Consider the following 24,477-nt stretch of genomic DNA (forward strand, 5'->3'; position numbering starts at 1 on the left):
TCTGTTGGGCGTGTGCCTCATAGTTTTCATGGCCTTTCCCTCATGACTATAAAGATATTGGGCATCTTTTCATGCTTACTAGCATGAGATTGCTTATTGGCCATTGTTTATCTTTTTATAAATTATTTGCTGTGTCTGTGATATGTAATACTTTTCAGTCTACAGATCTTTTCCATATTTTATTAAATTTGTTCCTAAATGTTTCTCTTTTATATATGCTGTTGCAGTTTTTTTACTTCATTTTTAATTGTTTATTGTTAATGTTTGCCAATATTTGCAAACCTACTTTAGTATTTTTTTCTAAATTTAGAGACAATATAATGTACCTAGAATGAAATTAATACTTTGAGAAGTTTGCTATAGATCAGAGTAGCACCTGACCTTCTGTGTGGTTTTCTGTGTTTCTTGGGATTGTCTTTTGGTTAGAATTATTGACTGTAAGTAACAATACAGACAAAAGTCATATTCATTTATCAGTCTCTGGCTTGAGATGCTTTTGTGACTTAAGAATGTTAAGTATTCTTAAGAATACTTAAGAATGTTACTGTTTAAGCTTAATAACTTGAATTAGTCCACCTCATGCTACTAAGCAGTGCTGCCATTTTGAGCTTGCTATTAAGCAATGTGTAAAATCAAAGCCATTCCAGCATATGAAAAGACCATAACCATATATAGATATATAGATAAGTGTCTCATATTATCTGTTGTCAACAAAAGCTTAAAAGTGTCTTTTGGCTTAGGGGTAGAAAATGAGCAAATCTCTCATGATAAAATACTAAACCCAGTTCTAATTCTCATGATAGGATTGTAAGGTGAGCAATGAAGAAACAGTACTTAAAAAATCAGATTCTTGGCATTTATATGATTAAAGACTCACTTTTTATATTAATCTTTTCCAATATACTTTGTCATGATCTCTTCATTTTTTGGCTAAAGTAAATTCTGCTTTTTACCTGATTTCTTAAATGTAAGTGAGTACTATTTTGATCTCAACTTTTTAAAAAAAATTCTAGACCATTGAAAACCAGGAAGAATTAAGATTTCTTGGAAACGAACTTAAAAAACAACAGGATATTGTTGCACAAGAAAAGAACCATACCATTAAGAAAGAAGAAGAGCTTTCTAGGACCTGTGAAAAACTATCAGAAGTTCAAGAAAAGCTAAAGGAAAAGGTGACTTTTTAAAGTTATCTTCCTGGTCATTTTTCCTGACTAAAATTTGTACTTTCCAGCAAACCTAAATTGAAATAACCTCTCAGATGAACAGATCTTAATGGACAATATTTTGGACAATTTCAACTCCTACTGAGATGTTAACCAACATCCTTTGTGACGATTATATTATTCTGGAGTCTTTAGATGGGGGAAGGCCTTCATTTTTCTAAACAAGTCATTTGATATATTCGTTCATCAAGTGCTTATTGAGCACTGCTGTAGCCAGGCACTCTTCTGGGCTCTTGAGATACATTGGTCAACAAAACAAAGATTCTGCCCTTATAGGGATGCATTAGTCATGCTCTGAAATGTGAGATTCATCTCTACAGTCAGCCCTCTGTATCTGCAGGTTCTGCATCCATGGATTCAACTAGCCACAGATCAGAAATATTCAGAGGAAAAATACAGAAATTTCCAAAAACTGAAACCCAGAATTGCCACACTTGGGCAACTATTTACATAGCATTTATATTGTATTCAGTACCATATGTAATCTAGAGATGAGTTAAAGTATATGAGAGGATGTGTTTAGGTTATATACAAATAGTTATCGTTTTATAAAAGGGACTTGAGCGTTCATAGATTTTGATAACTGCAGAGGTCCTGGAACTACTCTTCCGTGGGTAACAAGGGATGACTGTATTATCACTTAGATATTGTCAATAAGATGCTATTGTAAAATTTGTAGAAAAGTCTAAGACTCTCGTAATAATTATATTCCCCGAGTAATTCTAAAATGCACCCACTGAGATCTTTCTGTATATTCTAGAAGCAGTATCACATTCATTACAGATAATATATGGTGATTTCCATTGTGCTTCTGTATATTTTTTCCTAATATGGATTCTCTTAATTCTCATCCCTTTTACTATAACCTAATTGAATATGTTAAGACCTAATTTCTATTTCATATTCCTCCTAAAGGAGGGAAATCATTGAGCTTATGTAAAAGTTAATGCTTCTTTGTTTGGGCCACTTCATATGGCCCGCACTAGAAATGGAAGTAAATTATTCAAGTTCTTAAGAGACGTGGCATTATAGTTATTTGGCACAGTGATGTCTGCATATTTAATTAATCTCTTTTGTTTTTTAGTTTTTCTCATTTTCACATTCTTCCTTGATTAACCTAGTGGCACTATATTAGTTTCCTAGGGCTTTTGTATCAAATTACCATAAACTTGATGGCTTAAAACAACAAGAATTTATTCTTTCACAGTTCTGCATCTTAGAAGTTCACAATCACAGTGTTGGCGGGACCAGGCTCCCCCCGAAGGCTCTAGGGAAGAATCCTTTAATTCCTCTTCCTGTCCTTGACTCCCAGCTGACACTGGTGTTTCTTGGCTTATAGCTACATCTCTCCAGTCTCTGCCTCCATCTTCTCTGTGTGTCCTCCTGTCTCTTATAAGGACAAGATTTAGGATTTAGGGCCGACCTTAATCTAGGAGGCTTCCTTCTCAGTCCTTAACTGATCACATCCACAGAAACCCTGTTTTCAAAGAAGATCAGGTACTCGGGGTCTGGGTAGACTTGAATTTGGTGTGGGATGCTATTTGACCCACTAGACATTGTACCTAGAAGGCTATTTTACTTTTAATGCCCCTTATCTGCTTATTTTGGAGTAGTCGACAAGGCTGTGATCATGATTATTTCAGTTTGCAAAGTAGATTTTACATAAGAATTTTAAGAGAGTATAGACAAAATAGTAATTATAAAAACTGTATTTCTTAAGAGCCAACAACTGCAAGAAAAACAGCAGCAACTGCTTAGTGCACAAGAAGAGATGAGCAAGATGCAGAAAAAGATGAATGAAATGGAAAACTTAAAGAATGAACTAAAGAACCAAGAATTAACATTGGAACGTATAAAAATTGAGAAGATAGAGTTAGCTCAGAAACTTCATGAAAATTGTGAGGAAATGAAATTCATAACCAAAGAAAGAAATGATCTAAAGAAATTACAGGAGTCATCTGAAGTAGAGAGAAATAAGCTTAAAGAACACATAAGAGAGATTGAAGCTACAGTAAGTCACGGCCTTTTCTTTCATCTATTAAATGTTTCTTTAAAGACTGAGTCGATTGGAAAGGGGGAGGCAGTGGTGGATGATGTTCTTACAATTATTCTTTAAATTTCACTTCCTAATAAAGGGTCTAGAAAGAAAAGAAGAACTACAGATGGCCCACCTGCATCTACAGGAACACCAAGAGACTATTGAAGAACTCAGAAGAACCATTTCTGAGAAGACAGCTCAGATAGTAAATATTCAGAAGAACTTAGAAAAATCCGGAACTGAACTGCAAGAAAAGGTTTGTCCTTCCTTCTTTCCATCCTTTCTTTTTCTTTCCCTTTTCTTTCTCCTTTGAAGGAAAGATAGGTAGTGAATGGGTTATAATTAATTCATTTATTGAGTAATATTTGTTGAGTTTTTAATGTATCGGGTACAGTCCTGGATTATAGAAATAAAGTGGGAACAAGGTGGACAGATCCTCTGCAGTCATAGAACTTATTTTGTAGTGGAAAGAGATTATCAACAAATAAGCAATCAAATGAATAGGATAATTTACAATAATAACAAATGCTATGGAGAGAATGAAACATACACTAGACCAACCTATGTTAAAAGCCTGTTGTGTGCTCAGTATTGAGACTGTGGATATGAATAAGACATTGCTCTTTTTCTCCAATATGAGCATATAAAAAACATTCTCAATTCCAATTTGATAAATGCAGAAATATGACAGTAACATTAGTGATCATGGAAAGAGGAAATCAATCTTTACACATAAAAAATTTGTTAAGTAGCATTAGAATTAATCTGAGAATGGGGCCATTCATTTATTGGGATATAATCTGCTCAGCTCTGAATTTTCTCCGGTTGTATTTGAGAACTAATATAGAAATGAATCAGTGAAATGGAACTAGTATAGCAATGAATCAGAACTAGTATAGAAATGAATCCAGAATCACTGCAGATGGTGACTGCAGCCATGAAATTAAAAGACGCTTACTGCTTGGAAGAAAAGTTATGACCAACCTAGACAGCATAATAAAAAGCAGAGACATTACATTGCCAACAAAGGTCCATCTAGTCAAAGCTATGGTTTTTCCAGTAGCCATTTATGGATATGAGAGTTGAACTATAAAGAAAGCTGAGCACTGAAGAATTGATGCTTTTAAACTGTGGTGTTGGAGAAGACTCTTAAGAGTCCCTTGGACTGCAAGGAGATCTAACCAGTCCATCCTAAAGGAAATCAGTCCTGAATATTCTTTGGGAGGACTGATGCTGAAGCTGAAACTCCAATACTTTGGCCACCTGATGCAAAGAAGTGACTCATTTGAAAAGACCCTGATGCTGGGAAAGATTGAAGGCAGGAAAAGAAGGGAACGACAGAGGATGAGATGGTTGGATGGCATCACCAACTCATGGACATGAGTTTGGGCAAGCTCCAGGAGTTGGTGATGGACAGGGAGGCCTGGCATGCTACAGTCCATGGGGTTGCAAAGAGTTGGACGTGACTGAGCAACTGAATTGAACTGATAGAAATTAAGCATGCAGCTGATTGGATTAATAATTTATTGGTAAAGTGTACTTTGGGTATAAACTGGAGAAGAAAGAAAATTTTGACAGAATATGACTAGCAGTCATGAATAGTTTGAGTAGGAATCAAGGGAAAGTGAGTAAATAGGAGATTGTGGTCCGTGGTAGGCCATGAAGGTTTAAAATCACTTCCATTGCTATGGAGAATATCCTCGTCTTTTCCCTTTAAAAATTGTGACAACAATGTCTAGATAGTACCCTTAGTATTATATGAATATGGCAAGATCCCAGTGCTTCATGAGGAACGGGAGCTACTTCCTAATGTGAAAGAAATCACTGCTACTCAGGAAGCAATAGATGAACCAGAGCTGTTGAAAGAACAATCCAAACCAAAGATTCAACAACGCTAGCAAGAATAGAAATGGAAAGTCTCAGGATGGCTGCAAAACTTCAAGAAAGTCACAAGGAAATAAAATCTCTCACTAAGGAAACAGAGAATATTAAAATGACAATAGAAGCACTTTAGATTGAATGTGACCAACTGAGGAGATGAGAGAAACTTTGGCTAAAGTATGTCTCATCCTTTCCTCCCATTTAATAAGTGTTTTATATTTTATAAGTGAGAAAGAGAGCATTCATAGTTATAATATTCCTACCAGTTTTCTTTAAGTGTCTCTGAATTACGAAGTGATTGGAAATAGAACAACTAAAAACTGCTCATAAATACTAAGAAACTATGGATAATGAAGGAAAATGTTTCAGGGAAGAGACTTGTTTTCTTAAGTATTGAAAATGATTTAGAAAAAGCAGTGTTAAATTACAGGAAAGGATAAAGTCAAAAACACTGTTTTCTTTCTGTGTTTAAACTTATTTCTCCAGCATCCCATAGGCATTACCATTTCCCTCACCGATCCAGTCAGAAATCTGAGAATCAACCCTACTACTATCCCTTCCTCCCCACTCCCTCTATAATCCAAGAATCAAAACCTTGTCGATTTTAAGGCATGTGCCTATGTGTGAAATCCTCCCACTCTTCTCCATATTCTGTCATAATTTTCTTCTCCAGTTTACATCCAAAGTACACTTTACCAATACCCTAATCCAAGCCAGGATTATTTCTCTCTGGCTTTCCTGCAATAGCCTCCTAACTGGTCTCTCCATTCATTTCATACTTCTGTAATTCATTCCCCATTCTGTGCCAAGGTGATGTTTCTCCTTAAAACTTTTTAATAGCTTATTATTGCTCTTGAAATACAGACTAGTGTCTGTATTTCACATGATCCTGGATCCCAGACCTTGCTGGTTTCTACCCCTGTTTCATCTACTCTTCCTCCTGTTCATTGTGCTCAGGCAACTCTATAGTCTATTGCTCTTCCACATCTCACAGCTTTCAGATGGTCTGGTCTTCCTTCCTGTAGTATTTCCATACTCCTCTTTGCCTAACAACTGCTCTCAGCCTTTAGATCTCAACTGAAGCTTTCCATCCCCCAGGAAGCCCTTCCTAATCACTCAGAATAGATTAGGTTTGCCACTGGTACCCTGAAATAACCCACCACCTCTGTTTGGTTAAGATTTGATATAATATGTATTTTTCCTTCTAAAATGTGTAAGTCTCAAAAAGGCCGATCATGTAAAGTCTCATTTACCATTTCATCTCCAACTTCTAATATTATAGGATACTGACAACACAGTGAATATTCAATAAATGTGTTAAATATCTGAATAATGGAAGAGTGGGTGAGAGGAAATATTGTTCTGGAAATGAGCCGTTAAATCCCTGATTTAATTGTTTTAGAAAGCATCCTTGTTTCTTTTCCCCAAAAATGAAATAAAGTATCTCTGGGTATCAACTGTATCATTTTATGATTCTCTTTAGATCCAAACATCTCAAGACAAACAAGAACAGTCCTTCGATATGAAAGAAAAGGTCAGTGAGACTAAGAAATTAATGAATGAGATGGAGCAATTGAAGGAGCCATTCAAAGACGCAGCACTACTAAAGCTAGAAATGGAAAAGCTCGAATTGTCTGAAAGACTTCAAGAAAGTCATGATGAAGTGAAAGCTGTAGCTAAGGAGAGAGCTGACCTTCAGAGGCTACAGGAATTTCTTCAATCTGAAAAGAGCCAACTCCAAGAAAACTTAAGAGAAATGACAGCTAAAGTATGTGTCATTCATTTTCATGTGTGTGTGTGTTAATATTCTGTAAGCAAATATCTTGGTAAAAACTAAAGCTTTGGGGAAAAGGAATTCGTCACCATGTAATGATTATAATGTTTTCAAATTTTCTTGCAATTTCCTTTAATAATAAAGCAACTAGAAACTGAAGAGAAACTTAAAGTTGCTCACTGTCACCTAAAAGAACAAGAGGAAATTATCGACAAACTGAGAGTGGATCTATCAAAGAGAGAAACTGAAATATCACATATTCAACAGGAATTAGAAACCGCAAATGATAAATTACAGAAAAAGGTAAAATGGGAGTAAAGGAACAGGGGAAGCAAATTTAAGGGAAGTAGCTAACTAGATTACAAAGACTACTGTTTACTTACTAAATTGTTTTAGAAAGCATCCTAAATTTTTTTCCTTAAAAAAATATATATATACATATACATATATAAGCACATTTTTATGTGTGTTTGTGTGCAAGTGTATTTTTGGCTTTTTCTTTTTAGACTCAAGAGCTTTATGAGAAACAGTTTATTACTATCAAAGAAATCAGTGAGACTCAAGAAAAAATGAGTGAACTGGAACAGTTAAAGGAACACCTCAAAGCCAAAGACTCATCACTACAAAGAAAAGAAAGTGAGAGGCTCAAGTTGACTGAAAAACTTCAAGGAAGTCAAGAAGAATTAAAAACCATAATTAAGGAAGGAGATGAACTGGAAAGGGTACAGGAGGCCCTTCAAAAGGAAACAGACCAACTCAAAGAAAACACTAAAGAAATTGTAGCTGATGTAGGTTTCCCTCTTTTGATGTTTTTTGGTTATAAAAGTAGTGTTAAGGTGATAATGATGATGTTCACTATTAAGTTAGATTAATTTTCCTCGAATCATAAAGGAACAGAAAATCAAAGCAGGACTAAAAGCTACTTATATCCTTCTGAAGGAGTACCAGGAAACCATTAATGCATGGAATAGTTCAGAGAAGACAGATCAGGGAACAAATATCCAGAGAGGTTTAGGGAATTCAGATACTGACAGGCAAACGTAGGTCTCATATTGTTTAGAAAATGACATCCTATTATTGTGTTCTTCATATCCCTTAAGGAAGAAAATAATACATACATTAAACTAAAATATAAAGATGATTGGCATAATTTTAGAAACAGTTGTTTTTCCTAATATTTTCTGCCTATGTCCTAACTTGCTTTATAATTTTCACAGATTCAAGAACTTCAGGAAGAAGAACATCAACTTCTTGAGATGAAAGATGTCAGTGAGACTTGGGAAAAAATATGTGAAATGGAAAATTTGAAGAAGCAACTTGAGGCCCAAAAGTCAACTCTAGAAAATACAGAATGGGAGAACATCAAGTTAACTCAGAGACTCAATGAAAATATTGCAGAAATAAGATCTGTCACAAAAGAAAGAGATGACCTTAGGAATATGGAGGAGACTCTCAAAGTAGAGATAGACCAGCTCAAGGAAAACCTAAGGGAAACAATGAGTAGAGTGAGTTACCATCTTTCACCCAACTTGTAAATGTGAAATCGTGTCCTAAAAGAACTGTGATTGATAGAGTTGGTGGAGATGTAAAAATGGTCCAACCGTTGGGGAAAACTGGAGGGATGGATATGTGGTGGTGGTGGTTGTTCAGTCTGACTCCTTGCGACCCCATGGACTGCAACATGCCAGGCTTCCCTGTCCTTCACCGTCTCCCGGAGCTTGTTCAAACTCATGTCCATTGAGTTGATAATGCCATCTTACCATCTCATCCTCTATCATTCCCTTCTCCTGCCTTCTATCTTGCCCAGCATCAGGGTCTTTTCCAGTGAGTTGGCTCTTCAAATCACATGGCCAAAGTATTGGAGCTTCAGCTTCAGCATCAGTCCTTTCAGTGAATATTCAGGGTTGATTTCCTTTAGGATTGATTAGTCTTGATCTCCTTGCTGTCTGAGGGACTCTCAAGAGTTTTCTCCAACACCACAGTTCAAAAGCACCAATTCTTCTGCATTCAGCCTTCTTTATGGTCCAATTCTCATATCCATACATGACTACTGGAAAAAACATAGCTTTGACTGTACAGACTGTTGTTTGCAGTAACCCCCAAAATCCAGTTATTGCTGTTTATCTGCACACATTAGCATACTTGTGCAAAGATGTTTATAGACAGATATTCATTGCAGCAAGTTGCAATAACAAAATTAAGCAACCCCCCTCACCAATAGGAAAATCCTCACTGTCCATTAGACTGGTTGAACAAAAATACAGCACATTCAGACCATGGAATACCAGCACATAGGTAAAAAATGAGATAGAGCTGATTAAAAAGTTTCCAATGGGAAAAAGGAGTATTTAGAATATACTGACATCCAGAAGTTACTTTCAGAGGATGAGAACTGAGAGGCCCAAGGAGGAAGGGGAAATTTTTACTTCTTACCCTATGCCTTTCCTACATATTGTTGAATTGTATTATTCTGAATGTATTATTTTTCTTTCTCTAATAATAAAGGACCTGGAAAGACAAGAGGAACTAAGAATTGCCCAGATGAATCTGAAAGAGCACAAAGAAACTATCGATAAACTCAGAGGAATTGTTTCAGGGAAAACAGATGAAATATCAAATATCCAAATGAATTTAGAAAACACAAATACGGCCTTAAAAGCACAGGTATTTCTTATAATATCTAAGTAACTGAGAGTTTGAATCAGGTCTTTTGTGTTATAAAACAGGGTATGAGTTGTCAAATACTGAAGATAAGTAGAGATTTTCCTATTTAATTTAGAAACTATTTTTTAACTTTCTCTCTGTATCTGTCTATATCCTAACTTACTGTTTGATTATCTCAAGATCCAAGAACTTCAGGAGAAAGAACATCAACTTCTTAAGGTGAAAAATGATCTCAGGGAAAATATGTATCAAACAGAGCAATTGAAGAAGCAATTAGAGACTCAGAATTCAATCCTGGAAAGCATAGAAACAGAGAAGTTAAGGCTGACTCAGAAACTCCATGAAAATGTTGAAGAAATAAAATCTGTTACTGAGGAAAGAGATGACCTAAGAAGAATGGAGGGAACCCTCAAAATGGAGCGAGATCAACTCAGGGAAAGCCTCAGAGAAACAAAAGCTAAAGTAAGTTACACTCATTCCTCTTGCCAGCAATTTAATATGATGTTTTCCTTATATCAGTGAACCCTTCTTTGAAATGAGTGGTACTTTTGGTGAGAGTTAACAGGATACCACCTTTTAGGCAGGTAATTTGGTATTATTTTTGAAAATTTTAAATTCTGTAACCAGCATTTTCTTTATGGGCTTTACCCTACATGTACATTTGCTCAATTGTTAAGATAAAGAAAAAGCAAATATGTGTGTGTGTGTGTGTATTCATAACACAAACATATAAGCATACATACCATAAAGTTGTTCGTTACAGCAATTTGTGATTTTAAAAAAGATAGGAAATAACCTAAATGTGCATCACAAGGAAACTGAATAAATATATGCAATATGTCCCAGGGGTGGAGAAGGAAATGGCAACCCACTCCAGTATTCTTGCTTGAAAAATCCCATGGACAGAGGAGCCTGGTGGGCTACAGTCCATGGGTACAGAGAGTGGGCCACGACTAAGCACATGTCCAGGTAGCACAGTGGGAAAAGAATCCACTGCCAATGCAGGAGATGCTGGAGATACAGGTTCAATGCCTGAGTTGGGAAGATCCCCTGAAGGAGGAAATGGCAACCCAGTCCAGTATTCTTGCTTGGGAAATCCCATAGACAGAAGACCTGCTGGGCTACAGTCCATGGGATCGCAAAGAGTTGGACACGGCTGAGCGACTGAGTGTGCACATACAGTATACATGCAACCCCTAAAAAATGAAATAGATTTGAATGTTCTAATATGAAAGCCCAAAGTAAACCTTAGGGGGAAAAGCAGGTTGTAGAAGAGCACATGTATAGCATGCTCGCCTCTGAAAAATGTGAGTACACTGTGGGGAGGTGAGGCCAGGGGAAGGGAAAACCTACAGTTTTCTAACAACCTCAAAGATGTGGAGGAAGAAATAAGAAATTTATCATTTTTACTAAGAAAATATCGCTTTCATTAAAAAGAAAGTAGTTAACACTAAGCTATGTTGTTTTTTGTGGTTTTTTTTTTCCTATTAAGGATCTGGAAAAACAAGAAGAACTAAGAATAGCTCACTTGCATCTGAAGGAGCACCAGGAAATTATTGATAAACTCAGAGGGATTGTCTCTGAGAAGGCAGAAGAAATATCAAATATGCAAATGGATTTAGAAAATTCAGATGCTAAATTACAAGAAAAGGTATTGAGGGGGTCATGGGGCTTATATGTTCGAATACCCGATATATTCCTAGAATAAAAAGTAATACCTAAAATCCTTGAGGGATATAAAACACTTCAGCCACATTAGAAAGCAGCTTGGTAGTTTCTACTAACCCTGACCCATATACCTGCTTGTGGCCCAGAATTTTCTCTCCTTGGGTATGTACCTAAGGAAAAAGATGCATTCTTCCACATAAAGACATACAGGAGTGCTCACAGTAGCTGCAATCATAATTGCGAAGAACTGAAAGCAACCCATATGCCTATCAACAGGAGAATCGATATTTACATTGTGATGCGTAAGTTTAAAAGTAGGCAAACGAGCTTATGTTTGCCACAGGGTAAGAGTGAGGGGAAGGGATAGTTAGGGAGTTTGGGATGGACTTGTGCACACTGCTATATTTTATTTTATTTTATTTTTATTTGTTTTAATTGGAGGTTAATTACTTTACAATATTGTATTGGTTTTGCCATACATCGACATGAATCCGCCACAGGTATACACTGCTGTATTTTAAATGGATAACCAACAAGTTCTTATTGTATAGCACAGGGAACTCTGCTCAGTGTTATGTGGCAGCCTGGACGGGAGGGGAGTTTCGAGGAGCATGGATACATGTTTATGTGTGGCTGAGTCCCTTTGCTGTCTACCTGAAACTGTCAGAACATTGTTAATCAGTTTTACTCCAATATAAAATATTTAAAAGACAACAAATAAAATTTTTTAAAAAGCAGACAAACTGATCTGGGATGAAAAAGGTCAAAATAGTGATTTGTTCTAGGAAGAGCACACAGGTAAAGTAAGTGTTCTATATTTTGATCTGAGTTTTAGTTATATAGCTGTATGCATATGTTGAGTATAGCTGAGCTGTATACATGTAAGATTATATGTAGTCATGTATATTATATCACAAAAGACACTAAATCCTGTATGAAATTATACAGCACATTAATGAGTAAAATGGGATAACTATTGTCTTAATCAGTTTAGAAACTATTCTTAATCCTTCCCTAAAAAATGTCCAATTAATCCTAACATGATTATCTTAAGGTCCAAGAACTGAAAGCAAATGAACAGAGACTTTTTAAGTTAAAAGAAGAAATCAGTGAGACCAAGAAAAAAATGTGTGACATTGAGCAACTGAAGAACGAATTTAAGTGCCAGAGTTTAACTATGAATAAAATAGAAATGGAGAACTTAAACTTGGCTCAGAAGCTTCATGAAAACCTTGAAGAAATGAAATCTGTAATGAAAGAAAGAGATAACCTAAGGGGACTGGCAGAGACCCTCAAACTGGAGAGAGACCTACTCAAGGCCGACCTGCAAGGAAGCACAGCTAGAGTGAGTTGTCCTCCTCCTTCCTGCCAAATACCTGTTTTTATTCTAGGAAGTTTGAAAATAATTGATGCTATTCATGAAAATTTAAATGTTATAACCTTTCAGGGAGACAGTTTGACAATAGTATTTTAAAAATCTATCAACAGAGACATTTGCTACAGCAGTTTCACTTGTAGGAATTTATCCTACCAGTATATCCACGTATACGGGCAGAAATACAACCGCATTCACTGCAGCACCATATGTGATGAACAAAATCAGAAACAATCCAAGTGTCTGTCAGTAAGGCACTGGATAAGTGGGGTTCGTCTGTATAGTGGAAAACTAAGCATAAGAATAGGACACTCTTTACATGATACTGACTTAGAAAAATATCCAGATGGTACGAAATGTGGAAAATAAGTGGCCGAGTTGAGCATGTTACAGGACTGGGATGGGTGGGGCTAGGGTCAGGGCCTTAGACTGTATGTCCTTCTGAACTATTCTAATTTGGCAGTGGCATGTTGGTTATTTCTAACTATGAATATGTATTTTTTAAGATTTGGTTTAGCTAGTTCATTGTTAAGAAAAGGTAATCTGCCTTAGGTCATATTTCTCAATTTCTTCTGATAACAAAGGAACTGGAAACACGAGAACAACTAAAAATTGCTCATATCCGTTTGAAAGAACACCAAGAAACTATTGATAAATTGAGAGAGAGAGTTTCAGAAAAGACGTTTCAGGTTTCAAATATTCAAAAGGATTTAAATAAATCAAAAGATGAATTACAGAAAAAGGTATGTGTTGTTTTGTTCTTTGAGGGAACATGTGCATGCTAAGTCACTTCAGTCGTGTCCAGCTTTTTGCGACCCCATGGACTGTAGCCTGTCCACGGGATTCCCAGGCAAGAATACTGGAGTGGGTTGCCATTCCCTTCTCCAGGGGGTCTTCCTAATACAGGGATTGGACCCTGTGTCTCTATGTCTCCAGCGTTGGCAGGCGCATTCCTTACCACTAGCACCACCTGGGAAGCCCCTAACTCTGGGGGAATAACTGTCCAAAATTATTTATGAAATGAGAAAGAACATAGATACAGATATGTCAATATAAATATATACGTATGTATACCATAAATAGACTCTATTTTACTTTCTTTAAGGAATTCTGTTTGTATTCTAACTTGTTTTATAATTATGTCAAGATACAAGAACTTCAGAGAAAAGAGCTTCAACTTCTTAAAATGAAAGAAGATGTCAGTAAAACTCATAAAAAAGTGAATGAAATGAAACAATTGAAGCAGCAGTTTGAGGCCCAAAGTTTATCTATGCAAAGTGTGGAAATGGATAATTTGCATTTGACTAAGAAACTTTATGAAAGCCTTGAAGAAATAAGAATTGTAGCTAAAGAAAGAGATGAGCTGAGACAGATAAAAGAGTCTCTCAAAATGGAAAGGGACCAATGCAGAGAAAAATTAAGAGACCTGATAGCTAGAGTGAGTTCAGAATCATTCCCTATCTAGTAACTATGAGAATCAAGGTTTTTTTGGAAAGCGTGACAATATTTTGTTGTATATTTATGTCTGCAAACAGTAAAAGATAATGAAGGAAACTTAACTATAGTTTTCACACAAATAGAAAATGCAGTTTTAAAAAGAAGCCAAAATATTATTCAGGAAATACCACATTTTTTGTTGTTAAGAATTTTTTAAAATAGAAGTGTACTATATATACAGTATTATATGTTGTAATATACAGTATAGTGATCCACAATTTTTAAAGAGTATACTCCATTTATAGTTACTGTAGAATATTATCTGTTCTCCATACTGCACAGTATTTCTGGGTAGCTAATTTTATACGTAATAGTTTGTACTTCTTAATCCCTTAGCCTGGTATTGTCCCTTTCCCCTTCTCTCTCCCCTCTGGTAACCACTAGTTTGTTCTCTATATTTGTGAGTTTGCTTCTTTTTTGTTAAATTCATTAGTTTGTTATATTTTTTAGATTCCACATGTAAGTGATATCATACAATATTTGTCTTTATCAGGCTTATTTTACTTGGCATAATACCCTCCAAGTCCATCCATGTTTTTTGCAAATGGCAAATTGTAGTTCCTTTTTTGTGGCTGAGTAATATTCCATTGTGTATGTGTTCCACATCTTCATCTATTCATCTGTTGATAGATATCTGGGTTGCTTCAGCATCTTGGCTATTGTAAATAGTGCTGCTGTGAACATTGGGGTACATGTATCTTTTCAAATTAGTGTTTTTGTTTTGCAGAAAATACGTTTTTAATTCTCTAGTTTTAAAAAAAAAAACAAAAAATGTTAAATAAAGCAGACTATTTCCTTCACTGTAGTTTTTTAAAGGATTTCTAAGCCAAGAAATCGCATTATTCTCAGTGGAGAAATATTTGAAGGATTTATAAAAGATTAAATATCTCATTTCTGTGCTTCTGCCTGGTAGAGTTTTAAACATAGGCTCTTGTTAGTGAGTTTTGAAGGAAAAAAGACAAGTATAAATAAGGAAGTTCTTGTAATATGTATTTATAAATATTCACATATGTTAAAGAACCTGAGTCACTCTATAAAATTCAGATGAATAAGAAATTGTATAAAATCTATAAAAAATCTTTTTTATTCTCATATTTCATTTTCATGTTCATCATTATCTTCTAGTAAAGAAATAGTGGAAAGTAATATCATCTGTAATCTCAGTAGAAATATCAGACACTTGGAAATCATCTTTAGTGGGCCCTAACTAAATTTATAAAGAGACGAAATGTATTCAATAAATATTTATTGAACAATATTTTATTTTGCACTTTTAATCAGAAATACAAAATATAAACAGGGTATGAATTTTCTGTTCCAAGGTTCTGGAAAGAATATATCAGTAGGACTTAGAGCACCATAAGTAATATACTTGGTTTTGCTTGCATATCGAGTTGGCAGCAGTGATTCTAAGGCAGAAATTTGGAAGAGTAGGAACCAGGAAATATATCTAAAATCCAATTTTCAACTATAAGTAGTAAAGGAACAGTTCCTATCTTCCAAAATTATGTGGTTTTGCCACTTTTAGCGATGACTTGAGGTCATTCAAGACTTACTGATACTGTTATTTATTTTCTGAGTATTTTTAAGACTACTTTAAGTTAGATGTGTTATGTTTAATTCTATTATAGAAAAGATATTAAAATGTAATCAAAGTATATGATTAGACATATGTGAATATAGTTACAGCTGAAGTCTTGCTGATTTCTTTCTATCAAAGCAGGATCAACAGAACCACCAAGAGGTAAAATATGAAAAAAGGTCACTATGTGATGGAAACCAACACCTGATAGGAAGCCTGAGAGAAAAGTGCTGTAGGATAAAAGTAAGTGTTCTCCTGTTAAAGTTACAAGTGAATATTTGTACGCTTCCAGAGGTCTAATGTGGATTGAATAGATAATGCTCAATACTTTTCTAAACTTTATAATCTAGCACTAGTATGTACATGTATACATAGATACACGCATACACCACACGCACAAAACAGAGGAGTTTGTGATCATCAGGCTTCACTGGAAAGGTGGTATTTGAGCAAATGCCTGAAAGAGGTAAAGGATCAAGCCACACAGGCCTGTATCCAGGGAAAGAGCAGTGTAAGCGGAGGGAACAGCAGGTACAAAGGTTGCTTGGTGGGTTCCAAGGTCTTCAGGAAGGAGGACAGCCAGTTAGAAGTGAGGTCTGGAGTTAATGAGGAAGAGGCAGACTGTGGGGCTTCAAGCGGACTGCGGGCTTACTCTGATTAAGATGGAGATCTCTTGAGAGAGACATGATCTGACTTAGATTTTAAAGAAATGGCTCTGTTAGGTTGAAAATGAGTGGAAGCGGGAGGACAATTGAAAAACTAATTCCAGTAATCCAGGCAAAGGTGATAGTGGCTCAGCCCAAAGAGGGAGCAGTGGAAGTGCTGAGAAAGTGTTGGATTCTGAATATATACTAAGGGTAAAGCCAACAGGACTCTTGTCACCCCTGTTAAAATGCAGTCCCTAAAAACTGTTTGTGTTGCTTATGGCTATATCTCTTAGCACAGTTCCCGACAGAAATCAGCATTGAGAATGCCTTTTTTAAAAGTACAGTGAATGGCATATAGTGCTGCCCCATGCCATAATATGATTCATTCTAAGACTAAAGGCAGCATCCCCCCTGCAACACCCACAGATTAATGAACATCTATCTAGCTTTTCCTTAAATTATTAAAAAAAAAAATTCATTGTGGTCAGCAGCCCCTTCCATAATTTAACACCCTGAACATGTTATTTATTACATGATTGTAGCAACTTGATGTTCCTCCACCTGTACTCTCACCAAGGGCTCAGCTGCCTGGACTTTCATCATTTGTATTTATGGGCCCAGACTCATTGTCTTCCATACGCAGGCACTGTACTTACCTCATGAGATAGGTTTCATTGTTCCATTTATAAACAAACTGAGGCTCAGAGGAAGTTTAGTGGTTGCCCAAGTTCACATAGCTAATAAATTAGTAGAATAAGGATTTGAAATCAAGTCTGACAAAGTGTAAAACTTGGGCATAGAAGCATTTTTACAAATATAATTTTTACTTCCTTTAAAATAATATCTATATATTTTGTAGATTGCATATATTCTGGTATCATTTAATATTTGATCCCCTAGAAAACTCTGTGGCAGTTATTGTAATCTCATTTTATAGTGGTGAAAATGGCTCAGTGTTTCCCCAGTCAGCGAGTGGCAGAGCTGGAATCTAAACTCAAATTCTGATAAAAGGTTAGAAAACTTAGACTCTAGGCAAATAATAGAAATGTGTGAAGAAGCTCCACCAAATTGACAAATAATTAGTTTGATTCTTGGTCACGTATCTGCTCACTCATACTGCCCACTGTAAATATAAAACAGCATTCAGACTTGAGCTACAATACATACTAGATTGAATTCACTCAAATTTCCCTTCAGACTTTATATAAACAAATGCTCCTTCAAATCATGGATGTTCAAAAGACCAAAAGAAAATGCATCAAATGATAACAATGATTGTTTCTGATTTTCTTTGTTATATTTGTTTAATTTTTAAAAAATTTCCACAGTAATTTTTATAATCCAAAATCAATAATAAGTTTCCTTTTGTTTTTTAAACACAAACATCATAATTTATTTTCCTCCTACAAGAAGTAGTAAATCTTTTTGTTGCAGTTCTAGGGCTGGGACTATTTCTTGTTAAATTAGTACATTGAATAAATTCTAATTTTCTTTAGGAGCTTCTTAAGAGATACTCAGAGATGGATAATCACTATGAATGTTTAAATAGATTGTCTCTTGACTTGAAGAAGGAAATTGAAACCCAAAAAGAACTTTCAATTAGAGTAAAAGCAAACCTCTCACTTCCATGTCCACAAACCAAACAAATCCAGAAACTTCTCACTGCAAACCAGAGGTGTTCCATGGAATTTCATAGAGTTGTGATGAAACTTCAGGTACCATCTTTTTAAGTAATATCTTTGTAAATACTGCTGTAAATTTCTATTACTAACGTGTGTAAGTCCTACCTTGAAAGTTGGCCTGTCGTGCTGCAGTCCATGGGGTTGCAAAGAGTCAGACACAGCTTAGCAATGAACTTTTACTTTTTTCACTTTTTGAGAGTTAGCATATTCACTATTAAATTGAAGATTGCATGGGTCTAAGAACAGTGTGTGCAAGACCCTCAGTGCACCTAGGACCTGTTTATTCAACAAAACCTGAGCTTTGCCTGTGGACCTAGACACTGTCCAGGTATTTAGGAGACAGATGTGAATAGCATCTCAAGAACCTCATAGTGAGTGAAGCAGACATATAAACAGGTAATAAGCATTGTTATAGAAGTATATTTAGATTGTATGACATACCAGATAAAAAGTTAGAGAAGATAAGACTGTAGTGGAAGACAGGCTTAAGCGATAAAGCTTGGAGTTCATTTTGTAGATGAGGCAGAGCCATTGGATAGTTATTTTAAGGTGCTGGCAGTGGCATGATCAGGTTATTATTTTAGATACTTCCCTATAGACAAAGAGGAAATGAGTTTGTGGCCAGAAACAGTTGCACTGGATCCAGATAAGCTGTAACAAGTGACACTCCTACTAGGGAAGGATTCTTGGGATGGAGGGGACAAACCTGTGACAGCTCAAGATAGTAGTCCATGTGATTGATGGTCGAGGTAAGGGAGAGGAGTTTAAAATGAGAATCAAGGTTCAGGTTTAGCCAGGTTTGTAGACAGTGTTACCATTAACAAATAAAGAGGGGAAAGAGATTAGGTGTTCAGTTTGACATGTTTTGAGGTAGAAATACCTGTGACAGAGTGTTTAAGAAGAGAGACCAAGTAAACATTCAGTTGAGAGTCTGAGACTTGTCAGGAGAAATGTCAGGACTAAAGCTAAAGATTTGGGATTCATATAGATGATACATTGCACAACATCTGTGAGTAACATCACCCAGATTCTTCAAGAGACAGTAGCAGAAAAGAGCAGCTTATGGGTTCAAGGTTAGAAAAAGTCAAAGTGACGGAAGAGAACCAAGCAAAAATGCTATCACTGAAGTCAGTGAAAGAGTCTGCCAAAGATGAAGTGGGCAAGAGGGCAGATGTGTCAGCTGGCATAAGGACTGAAGAGATCCCCCCAATTTGTTGATAATAGAGCTCACTGGTGACCTCTGTCAGACTGGTTTTAGTTGAGTGGTTAAGGAAGAGGCCAAATTACAAGAGATTAAGGAATGGTGGAAGTTAAGGGAAGTGGAGAACTGGTATCTGGCCTTCCTGTTTGGTAAATTCCCCTGCAGGCCCTGATACTCTTCCACAAACCCTGGCAATTGGATATCCAGAACTTACTAAAGAGATCCATGCAGCATATGATATTCAAATTATTATCATCTTAAAGCCAGACATCTAAATACACTTGACAAGTAAATCTTGTGACATGTCATACCCATTTTTGTTACCCGGTCAAGGCAGGCAGAAGATGTTGAAAATGATCTCAGGTATCTAGCCGGGAAACCTGGGTGGTTGATGATATAATTAACCAAAAAGAGGATAATAGACATAGATGGGTTTCTAGGGAAAGTAATCATGTACATTTTAAGCCTATTGAAATTGAGGTGATTGTAGGACATCTATGCAGTGTATTGCAGGAGGAAGTCAAAAATATAGAACTAGAGAGAGGCCTGGAAGTTATTCTCCCAAGTTGCTGAGAAGAGAAAATTGAGAGTAGAATGGCTCTTTCCACATTCCTCACTTAACCAGGGAACATAGATAAACAAGAGATGCCATCCTGCCTCATAGTCTCAGGGGTCTAAAGCTTCATCTAAACATGGTACAAGTTTCATTTCCCAATTTGTTTTATGTTTCTCTGCAAGTATGTGCTAAGCTATGTTGCAAGGACAAAGGAAGAACAACATGAATCCACCAATAAATATGAAATGGCTTTTATTGATGAAGTGGAAAAGCAAAATGAACTGCTAATGAAAATACAGCACCTTCAACAAGATTATGATGTACCACCCGGAGAATCAAGAGACCTCAGATTGAACCAGAGCATGGATCTACATATCGAGGTATGATTTGTTTAAAATGGGTTTAAGTAGATGTCAAGCCTTTTATCAAGTTGAAAAGTACCTTTGCATATATTTAGAGTCATTTTTACTTACCAAAAAATAAAAAATCAGTTGCAGAATGACAGCTGGCGAGGTGTGAAGAGTGCCAGATAATAGTGTAGCGTCCTTTCAGAACCCCAAAGATATAGAAAAATAGATGTAATATCATCAAGTGGGAATTCATGGAACCCCAGAATAAGTTTCCAAATGCCTTCTGAAACTCCCTAGATCTGTGACTGGGAGTCAGAAACATTTTCATTACAACTCCACATGAAGTGTCCTACTCAGCAGTATGAGGCCAGCATCCAATTTCCAATACCATGTGCAGCCTGTTATGTGCACAGAAAGCAACATCCAGAGACTGTTCATATATTGTGATAATTAGTCACAGATGTATAGTTTTGAGGGGCTTTAATTTGAGCAGGATTTGTAGACTTGCCTTTGTTACATAGGTTGTACTGCCAAAATTTTATTATCAATAACTAAGGTTTTAAACTAAAATTATATTTACTTTAAAATATTAAGAATAAAGTTCAGTAAGGTGTTTTTCCCTTTTTATGATATTTAGATTAAAACTTTTCTAATGTTCAGGTGATTCAATGCTTATTTTTCACAGGAAATTCTTAAGGACTTTTCAGAAAGTGATTTCCATAGCATAAAGACTGAATTTCAGCAAGTATTAAGTAATAGAAAAGAAATGACTCGGTTTCTGGAAGAGTGGTTGAATGCTCATTTTGATATAGAAAAGCTTAAAAATGTCATCCAGGAAGAAAATGATAGTATTTGTCAAGTGAATAACTTGTATCATAAGAAAATAACGGTAAGTAGTAATTTTCTTGTGCTACCTCATTCTTCTTCTTGTTGTCTGCTTTAATTTTTCTACCTCATTTGTTTAAAAAAAATCTAAGAACAATTTAATTTTAAGTATTTTCTTAAAATTTATTTGCGTGTGCTTTGTGAAAAAAGTTGACTGCACAACATCTTCCTTAGGATAATTAAAGATATATTTATACTTGTCAAGAAGATAAAATCTTGCTGTATAACAATCAATTTTTTACGCTCAAAATCCTCTTGCCATTTTCCTCTTTCTATTCTCACTTTGGGCTGCTTCTGTAGGAACTGAGCCTCTTTTCCAAGCAGCCCCCGACAATGTGAGCCCAGAGCCTGTTTCAGGGCTACAGGCAACAGCTAGAGGAAACCCCTGGACAGCTAGTCAGCTGCTTCATTAGTAAGGCCGCACATGCTTCTCATCTCGGCAGTGTCACTGTCACATGCCCGGATCCTTCAGCTTTGATGTTCACACCGTGGTTTGTAATCATCGTTCCAAAGGTGACCAGCCCTAGGGAACAGATTCATAAGAACCAACATCTCTTTCAGACAGTTTGTTTCACCTTTTACTAATCAGAATATTCATTACCTAGAAAAATACACAGTAATGAGAACATTGCTTATTACTGCATGTAACCAGTGGAGAAGGAAATCGGTGGAAAAGGCACCCCACTCCAGTATTCTTGCCTGGGAAATCCCATGGAGAGAGGAGCGGGTGGGCTACAGGCCGTGGGGTCACAAGAGTCAGACCCAACTTAGTGACTAAACCACCATAAGTAACTGGAGCAGAGGGACCTGGATTAATGTTACAGCGTTTAATATTAGTGTTATGTCTCTGTGTTTGGGTAGTTATTTCCAAACAAAGACTTTAACTTCATCTGGAAACAATACTTTAATCATATTGAAATATAGATAATGTTTCTAAAAAAAATAATTGCCTGTGACTGGATTGTTCATCCATCTGTTAAATAATCCAGGCTAGCAAAATAGTAAATGAGTTGTTTCAAAAAAAAAAAAAAAATAGTTCACAGTCAATGGAGAAACGCATAGCCAGTGTTTGGATAAGGTAATCTCCACATATTTAAGTGTTGTTCTTGTAATGTTGAAGGCCCAGTTGTGATCAAAAAGTAGGAGTTCCTCCAGCAAGTTCCTACTGTTCTGCACAGGGAACTGTACTCGATATTTTGTAATAACTTGTAAGGGGAAAGATCTGAAGAAAAAGTAAGAGAGAATAGTGATAGAGGGAATCGCTTTTCTCTACACCTGAAACTAACACAGCATTGTAAATCAATTAAACTTCAATGAAAAAAGAAAATAGGGACTCTTGCAATGAGGACCAGCATGGATATGTGGCTTCTTCCAGCACCCTGAAAGAAGCAGCTGGTAATTCTATGTAGTGTGAGGTCCTAGTTGAGAGCCATGGAGCATCCAGGATGCTGGCAAGAACACAGCTAAGTTAGGATCCAACTCTGACAAACTGGCCGTAAAGCCATCCAGAAATATATGGGTGAGACCAATAAGGCATCCATGATGACAGCAAAAAGCACATCCCTTAGAAGTTAGGAGTAAAAGGATGATATGAGTAATTTCAGAGCCAGTTAGGCTTTGATGTAAAAGAAGATATTGATTGATCACTATTCCCTGCACAGAAGTACAGGGTTTTCAGATTCATTACGAAAAGTCAGTGAATGATTTTCCCTATAAACACTGAGGTTTAGAATGAAAATAGCTTGTTCAGTTTACTGGGTATGTCCTGCTATTAGATGTCAGTTAATGTTCATGTATGATGTGGTATATGTCATAACGTGCATAATAACTTTAACCTGCATAATGCTTCAGATTCTTCTTTGTATGTTAGTCGGGATCCAATACAGTGAGATTATCATCTTGCAAAGCAGTAGAGGTGCTCTTCAGCCCTTACTGTTTTATTCTCATCACCAATATCCAAATGTCATTTGAAATTTCAGGAACTGATTTGAACCACAAAGAATGTTCACATTCTTTTAAAGTTCTTTTCTGGAGTGTGCTGAATAATAGGTGTCAACATATGCCTTGTCGTAGAACACTAGTATTTTCATAGTGTTTTCCTTTTTTTCTTTTATGTAATTCATTTCATTTTAGAGCTATAATGGTGTTTTTACAATCCAATAGGCTATAATGAATGAATTAACAGAGTTTGAAGAAAGAAATGCTACCATAGCCAAAGAATGGGAACACGATCTGAAATCAGTGAAAGAAAACAATCAAAAACTATTTAAAAACTACCAAACTTTGAAGCTCTCCCTGACCCCTGGTGCTCTTGTTAATCCTACTACACAAGACAGGAATCTTCATGTCACAACAAGAGCTACACAGCAAGTCACAGAGGTGTGTACTTTCTTAGATTTTTCAATTTGCAGTTTCATCAAAATCTTAAAATGCCTTTAACATTTTATATGACATTTATATATAACAGGTCTTACATAGCATTTCAGAGCAAAATTATAGTATTGAATGTGTTAGGGAACATGGGTTATCTTTGCATAGGTGTGATGGGCTTGTTTTTTTAAATAAAGTTCTATTGTGGCTATCATTCAGCTAATTAAACAGCTAGGTGTTATATAAGATCTTCCCTTTGGATTATGAAGCAGAAGTAACTCATAGCTTAATTTGATTACTAGATGCATACACCACTTAAAGTATTGTTACCGTACAGTGTAAGCTTCCTAAATCTTGTGACTTTCTATTAAACTATAGTCTGTGTCTTTATACAAAACTAGTTTAAGGGGAAAGAGCAATTTAGGGTTTCTCTAATTATCATCAATGTCTTTCATATTGGTTAATGTTATAATCAAAATAAAAATGGAAGAGGCTAAAAATAGATTTTGTAAGCAGATTACCTGTGCAGAAGAATCAGTATGTTACTTGAATAATTCAATTACTTTACCCTTACTGGGACTCTGTAAAGCAAACATGGTATTTTATTTTATTATCACACAAAATGAATTAGAGGGGAACCCAAGAGTAAATTATAACTGGTCATTTTCACTGAAATAAACACTCATAATAAAACAACAGCCACTAGTTTAATAAATACCAGCGGAAACCAGAAGGCCACTAGTATACAGTAGATTGGTGTATTGATTACTGCAGACCTCAGTCAGCTGGCAGGAATTTGAAACCCATCCCACAAAGCAGTAAGATGAAGAAGCAGCAACCCAGGACATGCCTTATCAGATAAGAAGTCGTATGCTATTAGTTTGGAAATTATGCCAAATTAGAATAGTTTGGTAATGATATAGGAATAGAGAAGTAGAATAGTTTGGTAATGATTCAGAAATAAGTAAATAGAGCATTGGAACAGAACAAAATTCAGTACACTCAGGAAAGTTTGAGAATTTGTATATGATGATGGTTAACAATCAACTCAGTGAGGGAAAAATGATTTACTTAATATTTGATT

General features: G+C 35.9%; 1 protein-coding gene across 5 annotated transcripts in view; it reads left to right on the forward strand.

The window, feature by feature from the left end:
- The window catches only part of CENPE (centromere protein E), an 81,264-nt gene that overhangs the window by 43,806 nt on the left and 12,981 nt on the right, over window positions 1-24,477 (forward strand). For 2 of the 5 annotated variants that reach the window (XM_019962361.2, XM_070791128.1), the window contains 18 exons: window positions 1,014-1,172; window positions 2,944-3,234; window positions 3,359-3,517; window positions 6,626-6,910; window positions 7,061-7,219; window positions 7,423-7,704; window positions 8,134-8,421; window positions 9,422-9,580; window positions 9,761-10,042; window positions 11,073-11,231; window positions 12,303-12,593; window positions 13,208-13,366; window positions 13,771-14,061; window positions 15,844-15,945; window positions 17,846-18,064; window positions 19,971-20,168; window positions 20,824-21,027; window positions 23,187-23,402. In XM_019962361.2, coding sequence (XP_019817920.2) covers window positions 1,014-1,172; window positions 2,944-3,234; window positions 3,359-3,517; window positions 6,626-6,910; window positions 7,061-7,219; window positions 7,423-7,704; window positions 8,134-8,421; window positions 9,422-9,580; window positions 9,761-10,042; window positions 11,073-11,231; window positions 12,303-12,593; window positions 13,208-13,366; window positions 13,771-14,061; window positions 15,844-15,945; window positions 17,846-18,064; window positions 19,971-20,168; window positions 20,824-21,027; window positions 23,187-23,402 — 3,903 coding nt within the window. Of the gene's footprint in view, window positions 1-1,013; window positions 1,173-2,943; window positions 3,235-3,358; window positions 3,518-6,625; window positions 6,911-7,060; window positions 7,220-7,422; window positions 7,705-8,133; window positions 8,422-9,421; window positions 9,581-9,760; window positions 10,043-11,072; window positions 11,232-12,302; window positions 12,594-13,207; window positions 13,367-13,770; window positions 14,062-15,840; window positions 15,946-17,845; window positions 18,065-19,970; window positions 20,169-20,823; window positions 21,028-23,186; window positions 23,403-24,477 lie in introns of all 5 variants that reach the window. The other 3 variants (XM_070791129.1, XM_070791130.1, XM_070791131.1) reach the window with 3 other exon arrangements.

The sequence above is a fragment of the Bos indicus genome, chromosome 6, assembly GCF_029378745.1.
Source record: "Bos indicus isolate NIAB-ARS_2022 breed Sahiwal x Tharparkar chromosome 6, NIAB-ARS_B.indTharparkar_mat_pri_1.0, whole genome shotgun sequence".
Classification (NCBI taxonomy): Eukaryota; Metazoa; Chordata; class Mammalia; order Artiodactyla; family Bovidae; genus Bos; species Bos indicus.